This window comes from Triplophysa dalaica, chromosome 7, assembly GCF_015846415.1.
Source record: "Triplophysa dalaica isolate WHDGS20190420 chromosome 7, ASM1584641v1, whole genome shotgun sequence".
NCBI lineage: Eukaryota > Metazoa > Chordata > Actinopteri > Cypriniformes > Nemacheilidae > Triplophysa > Triplophysa dalaica.
In genome coordinates, this window is record NC_079548.1 from 12,100,622 (window position 1) to 12,120,573 (window position 19,952).

General features: G+C 38.2%; 2 protein-coding genes across 3 annotated transcripts; one reads left to right on the forward strand and one right to left on the reverse strand.

The window, feature by feature from the left end:
* Positions 1-1,137: 1,137 nt before the first annotated feature.
* Positions 1,138-14,100, reverse strand: paqr4a (progestin and adipoQ receptor family member IVa). The gene is made up of 3 exons (XM_056752649.1): positions 12,479-14,100; positions 6,495-6,713; positions 1,138-5,763 (listed from the first exon to the last, which is right to left on the reverse strand). The coding sequence occupies exons 1-3, from the start codon at positions 12,642-12,644 to the stop codon at positions 5,330-5,332; spliced, it is 819 nt and encodes a 272-aa protein (XP_056608627.1). The 5' UTR covers positions 12,645-14,100; the 3' UTR covers positions 1,138-5,329.
* On the forward strand, positions 13,846-19,612 carry prf1.9 (perforin 1.9). Of its 2 annotated transcripts, none has more exons than XM_056752647.1 (5): positions 13,846-13,942; positions 16,499-17,059; positions 17,194-17,332; positions 17,415-17,632; positions 18,404-19,612. In XM_056752647.1, exons 1-5 carry the CDS (start codon positions 13,935-13,937, stop codon positions 19,323-19,325), a joined length of 1,848 nt encoding a protein of 615 aa, XP_056608625.1. In that variant the 5' UTR covers positions 13,846-13,934; the 3' UTR covers positions 19,326-19,612. The 2 variants fall into 2 exon arrangements, with proteins under 2 accessions (XP_056608625.1, XP_056608626.1); XM_056752648.1 differs by lacking the exon at positions 13,846-13,942 and adding an exon at positions 16,115-16,339.
* Positions 19,613-19,952: the final 340 nt, after the last annotated feature.

The following is a 19,952-nucleotide window of genomic DNA, read 5'->3' on the forward strand; positions in this document are numbered from 1 at the left end:
GCAACTGCATACGCAAATGTCAATCTTTGTTAGAGATCGCGTTTTCACATTGCCGAAGGAAATGACACCGGAACGAATTGCGTCAGACCGGTTATATTATCACTAATAAGTAATAACTGAAGCGTTTGTTTTGCCTTTTTATATCCGAGTTGGATAATAAAACAAGTCGATTGACCAGGAGACATTTGCAAGCAGGACTTCAAAGGACGTTTCATAGAAGTGTTTTAGAGGTATGCGCACACACACACAATATCAGTGTATTGCACAGAAAAACTTTCACAGCCGATGTTAAAGTCATGAAAGCTGTTATTTGACTGTTGGTTATCTTAGAATGTGTGTAACTGAATTCTTATTACCAGCTGTAGGACTGTGATGAAAGTGAAAGTAGTTTAGCGCGTATCTCAGTCAAATGTTTACAATATCTGATAACCGAGCACTACTCCAGCGGCTCTTCTCTAAGGAAGACCTCGCCCATTTTTTGGCATATTCCTTGGGAGGTTATTAAAAGCACTCGGAATAATAGTGACTTCATGAACCCATCATGTACCCGGGAAGTATAGGGCTGTTGTCCGATTCCAGCCGTTCTCTGTAGTCCTTGAAAAGCAAATTCTGTTAAAGACAATATCTCACTTGGCCCTGAACTTTAAGCTTTATCATTTGCAGGTATTATTTATGCTCTAACAGCAACATTACATACTAACTAAAGGTAAAAAAATGGGATTGTGGGGAATGGGACCTTTAACAACTCTTTGTATTCATTTAGGATTTAATTTAACACGTTGAAATCTCTTCTTACGAAAATGCTAGACAAAACGGGCTTTCTGGCATAATCTTGTGTGTTTCTGTTCATTCAAGCACAAAAGAGAACTTGATTCTTGATTAGTGTCTGACAGAGTTTCACTCTGTATACACCAGACGGGACCGCTATTGCGTTGTGCTGCATTTCACACCTAGAAGCTGTCTTTCTACACTGAACACGTCAAAGCAACTTTTTTAAATTGCGCATTAATGGTTTAAAAGCCTTTACACGAGCGTGATTATATAATGTAACGCTAGACAAAGTGTGTAGACATATGCGGTTCTCGTAAGTGGTCGTACATAATTAAATAAAGGGTAAAAAGGAGAGTCAAAGACAAGTTTAAAAATATAAACCTCAATTTATTGCACAATCGCTGCAGGAGACTGGGGTTTGGAAGATCTGTCTGTGTGAACAAATGTTACCGTGGACAAATGTATAAACTAGGCCCATAAAATAAACTATCATTCACACTTGTAGATAAAACAGTTTACACGAATGTAAATAGAGCACTACAATGAATAAAAAACATCCATAAATAAAGATGAATTGTGCATGGATCTCAGCGAATGACCTAATGCCTGAAATCTTTCCAAAGGTCAACACTGTTGAACTGAAAACAAGGCCGCTATAAACACACGAGCGCCACTACAGCCTCGTGGCCACAAGATGGCGGCAAGAAGTAATCAAATTCAACAGAAACAAAAGTATATTGGACAGTGTGGAAACAAACGTCGACAGATCTTTCAGGTACCTTCTGTCATCCTATGTGCACTAATTTTCTCAGCCTTTGTACCTAAATTAAGATTATCAACGACAGTGGCTCGATTTCAGATTAATATTAATAATAACAATATATCCATCATTGTAATAATGTGAAAACTAATGATGAGTCATAAATTATTAACAGGCTATCCAGCACCTGCATACTAAGAAAAAAATATTAAAGATTCACACACCATGTCGTTATTTTTTTAACACAGGACATTAGAATATACAGACAGGAGAACATCATCCATGAGAACATCCTTGATCCTCATCCAAAACATGGTTTGTGATGCAATCCATTTCCTCTAAGAGTTCTGCTCAAGTTTAACATGCTCTGCACATTCTTACAGTTCTTAATTAATTACAAAAAGAAACACATTCTTGATAAGCATTTACGGACACATTCTTTCCCCGACAAAGGCAATACGCATCAAATAGGATAAACGGTCCAGACGCCTGATATACCATTGTGACCTCTGCCCCTCATAACAAATAACTATGTAACCATCATTGTTCAGTCTTTTCAAGCAGATCAAGCGAAAAGAGTTTGAAAAGAAAACTGGCCCGAAATCAGTTGTTGAGGTCACTCGGTAGAAGTGAGCACTGACAGGGCACCCTGAGAAGAAGAAACCCCAGGATGGCATGGTAAAGATGTCACTCTGAGCAAAATATGTCAGTGTTAATACACAGATTGTTTCTTTTCAGGACTGGTAAAACATCTCCTTTTTGGAATTCACATGTACAAACATGTTTTTGTGTGTGTGTATGACTATATATGTACATATTTTAATTATGCATAGTTATCCAGTGTGTTTCAGAGGTATGAACATATTAAGACCACTCATCTCAAACCAAAATGTCTATATTGCAACCTCTCCAAACTTTACGTTTAAAATTAGGTAACTAAACTAAACTAAACCAAACCAAAATTCAACAAAATATTATGATATACACTACATACAGACACATTACTATGATGCTAATCACTCTAAACAGCGTAAACAACTCTCCTGTCAGACCTCAACCATAATCAAGGTCATTGTGATATCACAACTTTAGCTTTTCAAAGACTTTTGAACTGTTTACTGAATAATTAAATGACCAATCTCTGCTATCTCTTTGAAAGGTCACTGGACAATTCAAATTGAGCATCACCATCTGAATTACATAAAACATTCATATATTTTCTTAATTGTTGCTTCATATATTACGTTGAATATAAAAATGTCAGTATGTATGCTGCTTTCATTTTATGCATATACAGTCCACATACAGGTATTTACATTACCCATATGGACTTTAAGTTCTGGTTCTAACTTTGTCCCAAAGCCCTTTTGGTAAATAAAATAAACAGTGCAGTTAATTATTGGATATGGTTATATTGCCTCTGGGCTGCTCTCTTTATATCTTTCCGTTCCCTTTCATTAGACAGATATATTTGATGTATTAGCTCGGTTACTGCACATTAAGCACATATGTCAGTGGTTGCATTGCGCAAGCATTAGAAATCTGCAAATCCTATGTTGCATTTAAGGGGATTGATTTATCTGTGTTCTATCTATGAACATGCACCACTCTATTTCGGTTACATCTAATGTTTGTCATTTTATTTCATAACATTAAAGGGGTTTAGGTTACTGCGCACTCTTAGGAGGGACTGTGTTAACAATCTGTAAGATATTGTGTGACAGCGGCTTGCATTTTAAACACCTTCACCAGACACCTGAAGTCTCAAATTTGAGTATATTTATGTCGGTGTTTGTTTGTCAGATATATCTGAGCAACATTCTATCTAACATGCACTGATTTTACAATTATACTTCTGACCAGTGCTATTGGTTGATGTAATGTGTGGTTGTGTATTGAAGATACGTGATTCCTAACGGATCAATATAAAAAGAATAGCAGTAGTAGTTGGTCTCTTCAAACATAATTTAAATAAAACATCTTGTAAACAGAAATTACATCATAAAAAAATAAAAAACTACAATGTAAAATGATGGGCTAAGTGATACATTTATAGCTACATTGTGATAGATACATCTCAATGAATCTATCACTTTGTTTTCTTTTTATCCATTAAATAAAACTAAAAAAGTCGGAAGGGTCAGAGGAGTCATCCTTGGTTTGTTTTGCTCAGTAGTGCATAAGCAGTCTAAGGGTTACGAATCTGTGCAAAAAGTGCAGGTGTATAATACGATCCATTTGGTACAACATCTCTATAGTGCAATCCGCATTAAGAACTGATTCACTAAATCACATTCTCAAGTAGATATAAAGTAGAATATGATTGCTGTTCAGCTTGTAAACAGCTCCATCAACCTGACGTTTTCTAGTAACTAGACTTAAAACGTACAGCCTTTCAGCATTATAGGCAATCCAAATCATGCCATTAACATGAGCTGACATAAAAGCTTAAAAACACTCTGATGAGTTGCATCAATAAAAATATATGGCATCAATTGGGCTCAAGTGAGCAGTACCAACGCAAAGACGACGTTTATCTTCACTGGGGAATTCATAGTCTAGTGGCACGTGTAAAATTCCTCCAACATAGGCTAAAAAACAACATAAGTGCGGAAGATGTCAGGCAGAGTATTGATGTCTTTGAGCAAACAGAACACGATTATAAAATAGTCTGCCTACTGTTGAATCCAAGGTTACGCAGATAATTGAGGTTAAAAGCCCAAAATAAATGAAATAAGTACAAAATCCAATTTTGCAGATTAGGATATTAAAACCGAATGGACAAGGTGAACAAGACTATACAGTAGCACAGCAAAGAAAACATTCTCTGCAGGTTTTAATTTTAGTGTAACTTTCCACATGGCGACCTTTATAGACGATAACAAGCATATACTGAGTAAAGTGCACCCGACAACTTTAGTCAGCCAGAAAACATACAAATGGCACGGCTACAAACCAAAGCATGACCCCTTTGCCTTTCACACAATAAATATGGACCCATACCGACACAACAGAAAAATTTGATAAAAAAAAGTTAACTCAAGTATTTCCAGTAAATGCTGCTGTGAGACTGGTCATGCAGTATGTTTTGAGTGCCTGTTTGTGTGGCATTAGCCGTGAGCAATGCTGTAACATTTGATATGCTGCATAGTCTGTAATAGTGTAACAGGTTGTCTAATTCAGTGCACACATTATTTCTGCACTTGCAATCTCTTGTTTGTGTCACCAGCAATATTGAGAATAAAATGTTTTCCGAAACCCCATGCTTTCAAACAGTTATTTCGAGTAATGAGAATTTGATTAAGTGAAAGTGTAAATCTGAGAGCCAATCATTCGTGGGCTCGATTTCGTCTCATTTTATCAGAACAACAAAAGGCAAGACGATATTCAATAAACGCTTTCAATGCTGGTGAACATATGACATCACATAATGTCAGATCCCCTGTGTATGCTCATGTGTGTACATATAAACGTGAGTGTAAGCTTACAGATCACTTAAGTCTAAAATAAATAAATAAATAAATAAAAAACCTGCCTCTGTTTGAGATAATAGATCCTAATAGTGCCATGCACAGACAATGTTTATGCAAAGACAGATATGTACATTCTGACGCCACAAACAAGCATGTGTGTCGATGCTGGCACTGGTGTCCCCTAAAAACATGTAAAACACTTCTTTCGTGCACACATATATATACAAAGCACAACAGCCACCCCCCCTTCCAAGCCCGATTACGATACATTTCATTACTAAAAGAGGTCCTCACACCCCACAAATCCAGACCAGCAGGGCCACTTTCAGTCAGAGTGACAGTCATGGCTGTTGATCCACAGTAGATCGTCCAGTACCCCCCAGTGCAAGTACAGTATAGAAACCACCACCAGGACGTGCATGATCTGATGGCTGTTGCACCAGTAGTCAAACAGGCCTGGGCGGAAACGCTCGGGAATCCGGGTGATATTTATGACCCCGCCCAACACCGCAAGTGCATCCATGGTGACGAAGTGACGCAAAGAGGTGGGACTCCCTCCGCCCACACCCGCCCAACGCAGTAGGAAAAACGAGAAGCGGAAAAGTGCTTGCCAGGCAAAGGAACGCAGGCGTCGCACTCTGCTGCGTGCTGTGATGGCACAGTAGATGGCGTAACTGGATAGCAGGATGTATATCAGCAGAGCCACTGTGCGTATGAAGGGGTAGCAGAGCAGAGTGCTGTACAGGATAGGCAGGGCTCCTGTAAACCAAAATGCAGCGTTACTGTGATGATACAATATCTTGATAGTTTAATTAAAAGTGCATGCTTATTATTTTACATGCATAAAACATTATTACTATTTGTATTATTATTATTTCTTTAGGCATGGCAATTTTTAAGTGTTTCCTGTTACACTCAGAGAAAGTTGTTGTATGTTTTCTTTTGTTTTTAGAATTTAAATATCTGCAAATCAAAGCACATATAACATTGGTCAGAATGCATTTACCTTCTGTCACTTCAAAAATGATTAACTTTCATTTCTCCTCAGAATAAACTATAAAATTATATTTCATTTTAGTTCATAATTTAAGGTCAATAAAGCTAATTTGATTTAAGTTAAAAAGCTTCATTCAATTTTTAAGTAGATTTTTTACAGTGTACTATTTCTGTTTCGTTCTGTTTCCTGTTACAGCATTGTTTACAGCAACAACAACACTTCTTGTTTGGTTAAATGGTGCAATATTCTGTAATATGACTGTAACTGAAAAAGAAGAAGAACAAATGTACTTATGCATATGCTGCTCTAACCCGGGATCCTAATACAAAAAGTGAAGAATACACTGAAAACACATCACTTAATCAGGTGACAAAGAGCAAAATGATCAGATGCAGAATTCCAAGTAAACCTCATGTCAAGAAACAAAAAATCATGCACTTAGAAATGATGCAACTGCACTCTGATTCATCCGACACCAGTCTGAGATGCTGACCTAGCGTGTTGATCATGCAGATTCCGCACATATCGAGCGTAAGCAGCCTTTTGTAGACAGGCTCGCCACCCTCATGGTTCATGAAGAGATGGTAGACCACTGATCCCAGCTGTGGAGACAAACAAGCAAGGAAGTGCACCACGCCGAGCCACGTCACGCTGATCTGAGACCAGGGGATGTTGAGTGGGAGCAGCACCAGGAAGCAGAGCAGAGGGATTCCTACGGAGAGAGGAACAGAAGAGATGACAACAGAATGAGACAAATGAGTTTGACATGCAAAGACCTAAAAGTCCAGTTGAAACACATCTCGCCTGTGAAAAGTGTCAGAAGATCAGAATTTGGAACAATACTTAAGCAATCCCCTGCGATGCTTTATTGTGTCTTGTGAGCCGAATCGTCTCCGTGCAAACAACACATGGATTTATGGAGGCCTGGGGTACGGCCCACTAGATTTAAAAATCATAAAAATCTTGACAGTCCATCTTGAAGGGATAGTTCACCACAAAATAAAATTTCTGTCATGAATTACTTACTCTCTAGCAGAGTTGTAATGTACCAAAGTAAAAAATAATTACAGTACTTACGTATGTTTTGGGAGAAACTGCACTTTACTTGAGTTTATAAATGTCCGCAAACCGTTACTCTTACTCCACTACATTTCCTGAACAATAAGTGAACTTTTAATCCAGTACATTTCCCCTAAGTATGTTTGTTAATATAAAAAACGAAGAAACAGAACAGAGACTGACCATAGATCAATAAGCGATCCAGTCACGATGACGGTCCTTAACCAATCGTTGGTTAAATCTTAATGCACAAGTGAAGTAGAGACAGGCATGCTCGAATTTCAACACAAGCCCGGACATGTCGGATGCTAGTAGCAAGGAAGCAGATAAAGCATCATACTCCTAATAATCTCTATGTTTACAACAGTTGTAACGAGGACGAACACCCATGGCCGTATTTGCAAGTAAATTTTACCTAACATGACGTGTTATATGATCAAACAGCAACCAGCGCAGAGAGAGAGAGAGAGAGAGAGACACGCACCACTGTGTGGAGCATTTTTAAGTGTCAGAGAAAGAAACAGGACTGACCTTGCAGAGTAATTTTCTGAATTAAAGTGTCTTTATCAGTTTGTAACTTGTGTACTTCAGACTGGAGCGGGTGGTCTAGTTGCCCTGCCGCTCGCGACATCATTTGACATCATACAGTGTCAGAATTGCTTGCATGGATGTTTTTTTATCATTTTGCAGTGTTGCCTATAATAATCGAACAGTTTTCGTTTATTCATATTTCTATTCTTAGTTTATAATGTGGAATGAATTTTAAATGAAGTGTTTTGTTGTAAGGTTACAGAGTACAGTAAATTCTTTCAGCTGTTAGTTATCGGCCTAATATGGGCTATTCATGAAAGTCCTTATCATTTTATTTAGCCTATTTGTTTTGTTCAATTTTATTTTTAAGTTATATTGTATCATATTGAAAAGCAAGACAAAATATAAAAAGCACATTTTGACAATTCAGTTTATGCAATAGTGAAAAAATTTGCTGAAGAAATGCTCTTTTGGGTTTTCGGCCAAGTGTTTAATTTTTATTTGGCTTCAGCCAAGAATTTTCATTTCAGTGTATCCCTAGTATATACACTCATCTAAAGGATTATTAGGAACACCAAACTAATACTGTGCTCCTTAATTCTACGGTGCATTGATTCAACAAGGTGCTGAAATGTCTTTAGAAATGTTGGCCCATATTGATAGGATAGCATCTTACAGTTGATGGAGATTTGTGGGATGCACGAAGCTCCCGTTCCACCACATTCCAAAGATGCTCTATTGAGTTGAGATCTGGTGACTGTGGGGGCCATTTTAGTACAGTGAACTCATTGTCATGTTCAAGAAACCAATTTGAAATGATTCGAGCTTTGTGACATGGTGCATTATCCTGCTGGAAGTAGCCATCAGAGGATGGGTACATGGCGGTCATAAAGGGATGGACATGGTCAGAAACAATGCTCAGGTAGGTCCTGGCACTTAAACGATGCCCAATTGGTACTATGGGGCCTAAAGTGTGCCAAAAAAACATCCCCCACACCATTACACCACCACCATAATTGCATTAATGAGAAATTGAACAGGTGTTCCAAATAATCCTTTAGGTGAGTGTGTATACCAATTTAAAGGACCCATTCCTTGCTGTTTTTGAGGCTTTGGTTATGTTTTCTGGGTGTTTTACAATGGAGATTCTTGTTTCTTTTTTTTTTTTAACGCTTTATATTTCACATATTACAAGTCTTTTGTTCACCACAAAACGACTGGATTTCTTCCGGTCTATTTAAAGTCCCTCCTTCCAAAATGCTCTGATTGGTAATCCTGACTCGGTCTGTCGTGACTGGTCCACCGCTTAGACTCAGAGTGTGTGAGGATGTCCGACCCATACCATATCAGCGAGCTTCCGCCTCTCTGGCTGTTGTGATTGGTCGGTGCCCCTCCCTGTGCACGTGTATTCATAAACTTTGGCTTTTAGCAATAAACTGTAACAATGGCGTCAACTTCATTTCATCAGTTAAACACATGCAGTTCGATGGAAGTTTAACGGAGGTCTGCTAGTACATGTGCAAACATCAATCTTTGTTAGAGATCAATTTTCTTTCCTACTATGACAAGGGAAATAACACAGGACCGAATGGCGTCAGACCGGTTATATTAATTAACACTAATAACAGAAGTGTTAGTTTTACCTTTTTATTTTGGATCCGAGTTAGATAAAAGAACAAGCAGATAGACCAGGAAACATTTGCAAGCAGGACTTCAAAGGACGTTTCATAGAAGTGTTTAAGAGGTAAGCCGTACACACACAATATCAGTGTATTACACAGAATAGCTTTCACAGCCGATGTTAAACTCATGGAAGCTGTTATTTGAATGTTGGTTATTTAACAATGTGTGTAGATGAATTCTTATTACCAGCTGTAGGAGTGTGATGAAAGTGAAAGTAGTTTAGTGCATATTTCAGTTAAATGTTTACAATCTCTGAAGTCCAAACAGTACTGCAGCGGCTCTTCCTCTTCTCTAAGGAAGGTTTTTTTACATGTTCCTTTGGGCAGACTTTATTAAAAGCACTCGGAATAGTGACAACATGTATCCTGGCAGTAGAGGGCTTAAGTCCGATACCAGCTTTTCTCCGTAGTTCTTGAAAAGCAAATTCTGTTAAAGACAATATCTCGCTTGGCACTGAACTTTGAGCTTTATCATTTTGCAGGTTTTATTTATGCTCGAACATCAACATTACTCACTAACTAAAGGATGAAAAATGCGATCGCAGGGAACCTGGCCTACCATCCGACATATTTAAAGTTTTTCAACGACTAGGGTTAAGGCTATAGTCCAGGTCTAAAATGAATGTGTGAACTGTCTTAACCCTATATAGATCGCCCAGAAATATCTTGAAATATATCAGTGCCATTGTTGTGTCTTAAGATGCACACCAATAATGTATTCTACTAAGGCATTTTTCTAAAAGCGACATAAATATCTTCAACGAAGGCATAGTCCTGGCTTAAGTCAAGTAGAGTCTGTGAAACTGGGCCTTAGACTTTTTCTCCAGTCTTTTTCTAAAAGGTGACTTAAACTTCTACCAAAGTATTTTTCTGGCAAGATATTTGTGCTTTTATTCAAGTATTGATTTTAGGTACTTTATACATCACTGCTCTCTAGTTCCAAACCTGTATACATTTCTTTATTTGGCTGAACACAGAGAAAGATATTTGGCTGAATGTTTGTAACCAAACAGTTCTTGGACCCCATTGTCTACCAAAGTAGGAAGTCAAAAGTGCCAGAGAACTGTATCTTCTTTTGGTTTAAACATTATTCCTACTATGATGACAGAATTTTTATTTTTTGGTTAACTATCACTTTTAAACATACAGAAGAATTACTGGATTCAGGTTGGAACCAACTCAGATTTGAGCAATATGTGACTCTTTCTCTCTCTTTAGGCTTCTGTTTTTTCCCCAATGTCAAATTATTTTTTCTGGTCAGGTGAAGGCATCAATCCCATCCAGCACATCTATTTTGAGTGAGTTATCTCTGCTGCCTCAACTCTCTTACAATCTGACACTATAGATAGATAAAATGCACTCTCCCCCAGAGAATGCATGTGCATCTGGGTGGCAGCATGAGGTTTACTCGTTTTCTCTACCTTTTCACTTCACTGACAATAATGATAGCAAATTTTCGAGTCAATACATCGAGGCAGTAATTGGACGTCAGATGCATGCTTTGATATTCTTATTTAATGTGGTTCAGGAGTACGTGACTTGAAAAAAACCACTAGCTATCAGATTATAGTTCATCAAATGCCAGATGCTAGCACAGCATGTGGGTTTGAACCCAGACCCACAAATAACAACAGTAAAATATGAGTGATTTAATGAGATTATTCTGTTAGGCGTTTGAACCTTTTACAAACAGCACTTACCCACATTACACACATGCAGATAAAAAAATAGACCTATGAAAAATCTTGTTGTGGAGACATGGTGTGCCAACATATCATGCAAAGTAAAACACAAATGCTCAAAACCGCGCAAACAATGTAAAGGAGCACATTACTTTCTTCAAGAATGGAAATCATCCTATTTGGTTCGGATGAGCACAAAGCACCAGACACCTGTGACAACACCCACAAGCAAACTTATCTTCACCACATTCAGGCTTTTTATTCCTCACAAAAATGCATCTGTATTTCTGCATACATAAACATTTGTGCCTGACTTTCAACAGCCACGTCATCTTTTGGGTCAGGTTAAGCTGTGTGTCACGCATTTCAAACCCCCCATATCTGCTGATTTAACTACAATGAACAAAAGGCCACAACACTCTCAGATATACTCCGTGTACTCTCTTGAGCCTCCGTGTTAGCATGAGAACAGACAGCCACTCTGCGAGTTGACACAGTCTTGACCTCATATTGTGTGAGCAATGCAACAATAGCATATGGGTGTATGTCTCTATCTATTATCATCAAGCAATAGAAATGTTAGTAGCGTGACATTTTACCTGTTTCCAAGAAGGGAAACAAAGGCATGCCTAATGCATGTGCTGGCAAAAAAACCAGTCTGGTGATCTCTGCAATTACAGGTTTAGAAGCGGAAATTCCTTTGGAGCAAAACTTCGTTTTATATGCCTGACATCACATTCATAACATTTGCACCCTATAACCAGTTCACTAGGAATGTTTATCTAGACACGGCTTTACAACGCTCATGATTAATGTTAATACATTTCCATTTAGACATTTGGCAGACGCTTTTATCCAAGGCGACTTATATTGCTTTATCCTATACATTTATACATAGGTATTTGCAATCCCCTGGGATCGAACCCACAACCTTGCGTTGTTAACGCAATGCTCTCACCACTGAGCTACAGGAAAGCTAATACATGTTATGGGAAGATAAAAACAACTAGTTATTGACATCTATAAATTGACAAACATGCATTCATGTGTGTTTCTAAGGAAACAAACATATGCAACCTTGGTGTCTCTGGAGCCGTGCTATTGACAGAAACTGGTTATTGAAAAACGATGAATTACACAGGCTTCAGCAAACTGTATAGAGCACAACAACAGCATTGAGACACTGTGATGACAGATGGAGATTCCTGCATGTGGAAATGCACATATGTGGACATAGTTACGAAAAACATCTTTTTATTTCACTGCTGATTTAACAATTACGATTATTTAAACAGGATTGGGTCTATACCTTTGAATGGGTAATAGAAATGCAAATGTTGGTAAGCAGCCGGGATTGGTGAAACCAGTACTGATATGATTTTAGGAATTCAATTCATCAAGAAGAAGAGTAGCCTAATAATACAAAGCAATTCTCAAAGTGTGTATCAACTTCACAGTTCACAAAAACGGAGGAAGTCGTCATCTTCTCTAACGACAATATTTTACATCAGTCTCAGACTCACCATGAGTATAGATGTTCCCCAGCTCATTGTGCAGATAGAAGAGACTTTTAATGCACTCCTGGACGGAGGAGATTGGTCTATAGCCGGTCAAGACATATCTGTTGAACTGTAAATGTGGAGGAGAGTTTGCCCAGTCCAGCAGTCGGGGGCCGTTTAAAAATGCCATAGCAACCAGAAACCGTCACGACGCCAAAAGAACTACACTACACATCTACACGTGCGCGTACAACACAGACTAAAAAAAGATTTGACACCCTAGACATTACTCGGGGGAGTCCAGTCCGGTCATGTGCAGCCAGTTACATGACTTAAAAACCCGCTCTTTGTTCGTTTAATTTGAAATACCGCGATCCCGCTGGTTGGCTTTAAACAGCGGCGGTGTCATCCACACGGATTGACGTAGAAGTTGCAGCCCGCGTTCATAGTGAGCTTCGCTAACATACAGTGTTGCATTTAACATTTAAACAAAGTGCGGTCACGCCCTGCCTAACCCTTCCAAACATTCCCCAGCAGTTTCTGTCAGCTCGACTTCATAGGTAACCCGAGAACGGGCGGCTTTCTTCTGCTGCTCATGAAACAGTCGCTGGGTAGTTTCACCATCGGGAACCGCGGGGCTTTATAGAAACGGGCGTTTTAATAACTTGTATGAGGTAGGGAATGGCTCGCAGTAGCCTCGTTGCATGAGGGTAACCTCCTCATATTCCCATAGGGTCCGTCCAAAGCTTTTGCATACACTCTGACATCGGCTACCAGCGCTTCAGGACCCGCGTGTGCAAACCACATAGGACTCTTTAACAGAAGTCTTCAACCTGATCCATGCAGCTGTGTTGTTGGACAAATAGACGCTAGTGTGTAAAACAATGTCTACATTGTGACGCTATAACAATATTGCTTGGCACCGACCACTAGCAAAATGGGGTTTTATGGAGTTAAAAAAATCGCGAAAAAGCGAGTTGGATATGTAACATTACCCAGTTCTCAAAGAGATGTCAAGTTTTCACCAGATATCAAGCATCCCCTGGTATTCCTCATACCATCAGTGACAAGCGCTGTTATCCGATGAGGAAGTGCAGCCTTAAGACAAAAAAATGTACACACTTCGCGCGTGCGTGTTCCTTTAGTTTCCTCACTGAAGATATTTCAAAATATAACTCAATATTTGATCTATTTCCCTGTCTTACACTACCCAAATAGCTCGTGCGCTAACGGGCTAACGTTAGCTGTCGTCACCTTGATTGGGCAGACTACAAAACAGTTAGACATTACAACCAGTCTCCCGAAAGAGCAGCAAAAGCCTCCATGTATTCCATCTACTTCAAATAAGAGATCAGCATCCGTACGTTTTGGAGTCTGTCATCCAGCAAACGGTCAGCTCAGTAACACGTCTCGCTGTGTTGCCAAGTGATGTTGCTGCTAGCCTAAGCTTGCAGTGATTTCAGCCAGCAGTTTTGAGCGAATGCTTTGGTAAGGTAATCCGTTTTTGATAGGCGGCTATGCAAAAAAAAAGGTTTATGTCCCCTGCACTCCCTCAGCACATTTCTTATCGTCGCTCTGATAACGGTGTGCGGGAACATTCGGCTAGTGGAGGGGCGCAGCGGCCCGGCCTCGAATCATCCGCTGTTGCGGCAGCGTTCTGATCCAGTCTGGACCAACGTGGAAGAGGAGGGGGTGGCACGAGGGCACGCGAGATAACAATTTTTGCTTCGTGAATTCCATCCTTTTATAAATTCTAAACAAAAAGCAATATTGAAAATTATTTTGTAGAAAATGTGTTGTAATTGAAACGATTTTTTTTGTATTTTAATGCCTATGGTATTTATAATGACAGCTAAAGCAGGAGGAAGCAAATGTAGATGATTTTCCTATATTACGATTATTTGGCCTAATAATGAGACAATAAAAAGTCAAATTTACTACTTCGTATCGTTTGTAAAGGCGGATGTTGTGCCTATCACGTAAAATATGTTGTACAATTTTTGAATTATTAGACAATCAAGCTCACTTTATTTAGCAAGTAATTTAAGGACAAATCCAGCGGATTGGTTATCACTAGCTGACCCACTGAACGCAAGCCAATCGCATTTATTTTCACTCGAACAGGCCATGGCTCAACCAATAGAATGCGAGGATCGCTTCTAACAGGATCATTTAAGGGGAGGGAAGAAGACATATTGACATACTCAGTTGATTGAATTCGTTTGCGAAGGGTTTTATATAAGCTACAATATATTGTTTTGTTTGTATTACTTTTATTTACAGTGCTAGTGTAAACGTGCTGGATAAAAAGACGAAGGTCGGGTTACGTTTTCAATGATACTGGATTTTGAAGTAGCTAGGTTTTTGTATTTTAAAATCCATCTCTGTCTCCTTTTTAATATATAATGGTATGAAAACATAATACTAATACATAGACCAAAAAACCCTCCAAAAATTTTCCAACCACTAAAAGGTGCAAGCTGAATGTAGGTGTCAAGTCAAATGCTTTACCAGACCACAGCCTTCTGACAAACATTTGCAGCAGGGTAATTGCACATAGAGTCCGAATTTTTTTTAAAGAAATACGACCTCACAATGTGTCAATCATATTTACACACTGCCTACCATATTTTCGTCCGTCATAAAAAAGAATTCTGCGTGCTTGTCATTGGTAGCAAGCATTTTGAGAGATGTTTGACAATTCAGTGACACCCTAAAAACGAGCGCCAAATACGGCCAACTTTTCTCCACCCAATCATTTCATTTTAAATCACATTATGTTAAAGTGTTACTTCACCCAAATATAATAAATGCATTTGTTCTGATGAACACAGAGATGGGTATTTTGAAGAATACCCCTTTGACTACCATTGTATGAAAAAGTACTCTTGTAGTCAAAAGTGCCAAAAACTGTTTGCTGTCCTACATTCTTCAAAATGTCTTCTTTTCTGTTCAATAGAACAAAACAAATTATAAAGTAATTTCTCCTACTATGGTAGTCAATGGGGGGTAAAATCTGTCTGGTATAAGCATTCTTCCAAATCTCTTTCTCTGTGTTCATCAGAACAAAGACATTTATACAGATTTGAAGCAACTTGAGGTGAGTTAATGATGACAGAATTTTTGGGTGAAGTATATCACTTTAACTCTGATCCATGTTCATGTTGAGCTACAGGATATTAAGCACCATGGTTGACAAGAGTAAATGGTGCATGAGATGCATCTGGGCCTATGTTCTAAAAATCTGTCACATTTACTGAACAGAATCGCTATGATGAGATAAATTGCTTAGGGATATTAGACATTTTAGCTCAATTAACCATATGCAAGCATGTAAAAAGGTAACAACTTTAACCTGTTTAGTGCTAGATTTTATTAAAATGGTCTTTTAAAGAGACATACCAACAGAATGCACAGTGGGTTATTTATTTCATACAATTAGCGCATTTAAACGTATAAATAGTCTAGTTTTAAAAAAAGTTTAAGTGTACCTAATTTAAAAAAGAAAAAAAATAGAGAAATAGAAATAGAATTAGGAATAGAAGCCAGAACAGGCTATTTTGAGTTTGTAATGTTGAAAGTAATGTTTGAATATTATTTTACTTTCATACTTTTCAACATTTCACAGAATAAAAAATAAATTCACACATACCATATTCTATGTCAGGAAGGAGTTTTCAAACATTAGAGCCTTTGACACATTTTTCCCTCATTGTTCACACATGATGAGTCATCAACCACCGGTGTTAATATTCGTTAACCTGTCCATTGCATTGACTGGTCATGTATGGATATATAAGGGGCAGAGCACACAAAATCTATGCATTCTCTTCTGCTTACACAAGGCTCTTAGTTTTAAATAGACATTCTGAAAAGATCTTTCAGGTAAGTGATAAATTATCTACTTTGTGAATCATTGATTAAAGCATTAAAAAGCAAACAGCTTTTCTTAAAGTTTTTTGATGACACTGAGTGACTAACAGCACAGACATATTGTTATTAATTCTGTAGACGTAACTTTCTTATTATTTCTGTTCAACACAGCCAAATAATTTTGCACATCCCATCGCAACTCACAATGATTCGCCCAGGCTTGGGCGTTTGGATTCTACTGTCCTTTCCTAATCTAACCATCCCAGCATGCTTTCGGGGAAAAGCAGCCGTCTGTCAAGATGCTGAGTTTGCACCAGGGTCTGACCTGGCTGGTGAAGGCTTCGACATCACTAAGATGCAACGCTTAGGAGCTTTTGTTATTGATATGAGCAAATGGGAGCTCGAGAACAAAACATGTAATCTGTGCAAAAACCCGTTCATGCAGGGCAAAAACCAGAAGCTCCCAAAGTCGGTGATAGACTGGCGCCCCAGCCAAAAATGCAGAATGTCATTGTCCAGTTCTCTATATGAGTCTAGTGAGTCGCTGGTCAGTTCCAGTGTCTCTTCTGTAGAGAACAACTGGAAGGCTGGCCTTGAAATAGGTACTCTTTTTAGTAAAGCATCGGTGACATTAGCTGGAAGTAACTCTAGACTCGCTGACTATTCCCTGGCAAAGACCAAGAAGGACAAATTCAGCTTTGTTAAACAGTCAGTGTCCTGTGCATACTACAGGTAGGACAAAATATTACTTGTAGGCTGTGATGCAGGGCCATTGTTTACTGCGTAGTCTTGAGCTGTCTTAACGTAAAATAACATGCACTTAAAATATATTTTAAGTGTTGACCACTATACACTTCTGTCCACAGCTACAGGATCTCAAGCAAGTCCTCCATTCATCCTGAACTGAATTATGAATTTACAAACCTTCCAGCAATCTATGACAACCAAACTAAAGAAAGCTACTGGTCATTTGTTGAAAGGTTTGGCACTCATTACATTACAAAGGTAATGTAACATCTATCCAGATGGCAATGCATATTTTTGTATCTATCGCCCTGTGTGTAAACGATGTCTGTAACCTTTTTAGGTGAAACTGGGTGGAGCTGCACAGTCTGTGACTAGTGTCAAAGAATGCATGGCTAGTCTACAGCACCTTAGTACAGAAGAGATTAAAACATGTCTGGATGTTGAGGCATCTGTAAGCGTAAGGGGGAGGGCCAGTTTAAATACAGCATACCATCACTGTAAACAGGCTAAAGATAAAAAACTGAACAAGCGCAGTTTTGCTCACACTTTTAGTGACAGGTTTGTATTCTGACAAAAATGTTTAACGTGTTCTTTCTATCTGCATGGGAAATCTAAACTTGAGTTTTATAAAAATATATTGGAAAATATCATGCAATATTTTAAATTATACGCTTCCATATATTTGGACCAAGTGCATAGTTTTCAATAAAATAAATTATTTAATATATTGTAATTTTAACAATGTACTATGTTATATATTCAAGTATTAAACTATTTCATATATTGACAGTTAATATATAGGAAAATATTTTTCTTTGCACAAGGGTGTCAAGTGACTATAAATTGAGAGTCCGCCCAAAAAAATATCTGTCATCACTTACTTTACTCACTATTGTCATTTCAAGCACATTACTTTTTTCTTCCGCAGAACACAAAAGAAGATATTTTGAAAAATTTTGTGACAATAAACAGCAGCGGTACCTATTGACTTGCACTGGTTTTGTGTTCATACAATAGAAGTGAATGGGTACAGTCTCTGTTAGGTTACCAACATTCTTCAAAATATCTTCTTTTGTGTTCTGCGGAAGAAATAAAGTCATACAGGTTTGAAATGACAAGAGGGAGATTAAATGATGACAGCATTTTGATTTGTGGGTAAACTATCACTTTAAGTAGTTTTTAACATAATTTAATTTGAAAGGGGACATATTTTATCTTCAACACCCTATTGATTAATTTCTTTGCTCCATTAATTTGAAACATATGCATCAAACATTTGAATAAATTGTAAACATTGGTCTAAATAAAAAGTTATCTTTTGCTTTAAAGGTTAACAGAGATCACTGGGGGTCATAATGAAGACCCTGCCCTTCTCTTCTCATCGAGTAATGACCCTGGCGCTTACAAACAGTGGCTCTCGACAGTACCAGAAAATCCTGATGTGATTTCCTTTTCATTGAAGCCCCTTCACGTTTTGATGTCGGTCAAGAACCCTAAGCAAAGCCACTTACGTCGAGCCATTCGTGACTACATACTGCAGAGGGCCCTTTGGAGGAACTGCTCTACTCCGTGCAAAGTCGGAATTGCAAGAAACCCCAAGGAACCTTGTGAGTGCAGCTGCCACAACAACCCAGCAGTGAAAGCCAACTGCTGCCCGGCACAGCCTGGATATGCTCAGATCACCGTGGTTGTGGTGAAAGCAACAGGTCTATGGGGAGATATCTTCTCAAGTACTGATGGGTATGTCAAGGTCCTGCGTGATCACAAGATTCTTTTAGGACGTACAGAGGTGATTTGGAATAAGAACTCACCTACTTGGAACAGAGCCTTTAATCTTGGTAACAATGTTCTGTCTATGATGGGTCATTTGAGACTAGAGGTATGGGATAGGGACAGTGGGTGGGATGATGATCTTCTGGGGGCATGTAATATTCAGCTTAAAGCAGGCAATACATCTAACTTCTGTAGTCTTAACCATGGTGTGCTGTACTTTAAGACCCAAGTAACTTGTGCTCCTGGTTTAGCTGGCTCCTCATGTTCTGAGTACATTGGCTTTCCAATGTCCACTGCTCTAGAGAAGATATACGTGTCACGACATTCCCGGTCTCTTCCAAAAGATGTTCTGCTGAAAATGGGGGTGCTGTTAGATGAACGCCGCGTTTTGTTTGGCCAAAGCGGTCATTTTAAAAGTGATGCACCGATTTTTAAAGGGAAAGAAGAAAAAGTCAAAATGAGTGAAAACTTTCTCTAATTATAATCTATCCATTTGCAATTTCTTAAGAGCAATAATTGACCTTTTTTACTTTGTTTAATTTTTGTATCTTAATACTTTCATATGATATGTTCTATATTTTATCAAATAAGCATTTTTACAGTTAATAAAACAACAAAAACAGCAGCATGAATGATTATATATTTCACGTTGTTTATTCTCTGTGTCTTAATACTTTCATATGATATGTTCTATATTGTATCAAATAAGCATTTTTACAGTTAATAAAACAACAAAAACATCAGCACGGATGATTATATATTTCACTTTGTTTATTCTTTGTGTCTTAATACCTTTATAAGATATGTGCTATGTTTTATCAAATGAGTAGTTTTGCAGTAAATAGAAGATTAAAAACATCTTTCTTGTGTCATTCTTGCTTGCAAATAGCGTGGGAGAAAAGGTCTGTCTTATACCACAATAGAAACTACAACGGCCCATGTGACTAACAGCTCCTCTTAGACACATTTTGTTCATCAGTTTTGATCTGACTGTTTCTGTATTATAATCTAGTTTTACAACCTCCATTATCACACAAGCTGAATTATTTTGACAATGCAGAGGTCGATGTGTTAATGAACACGCATATGTTCCACTGAATTGTAT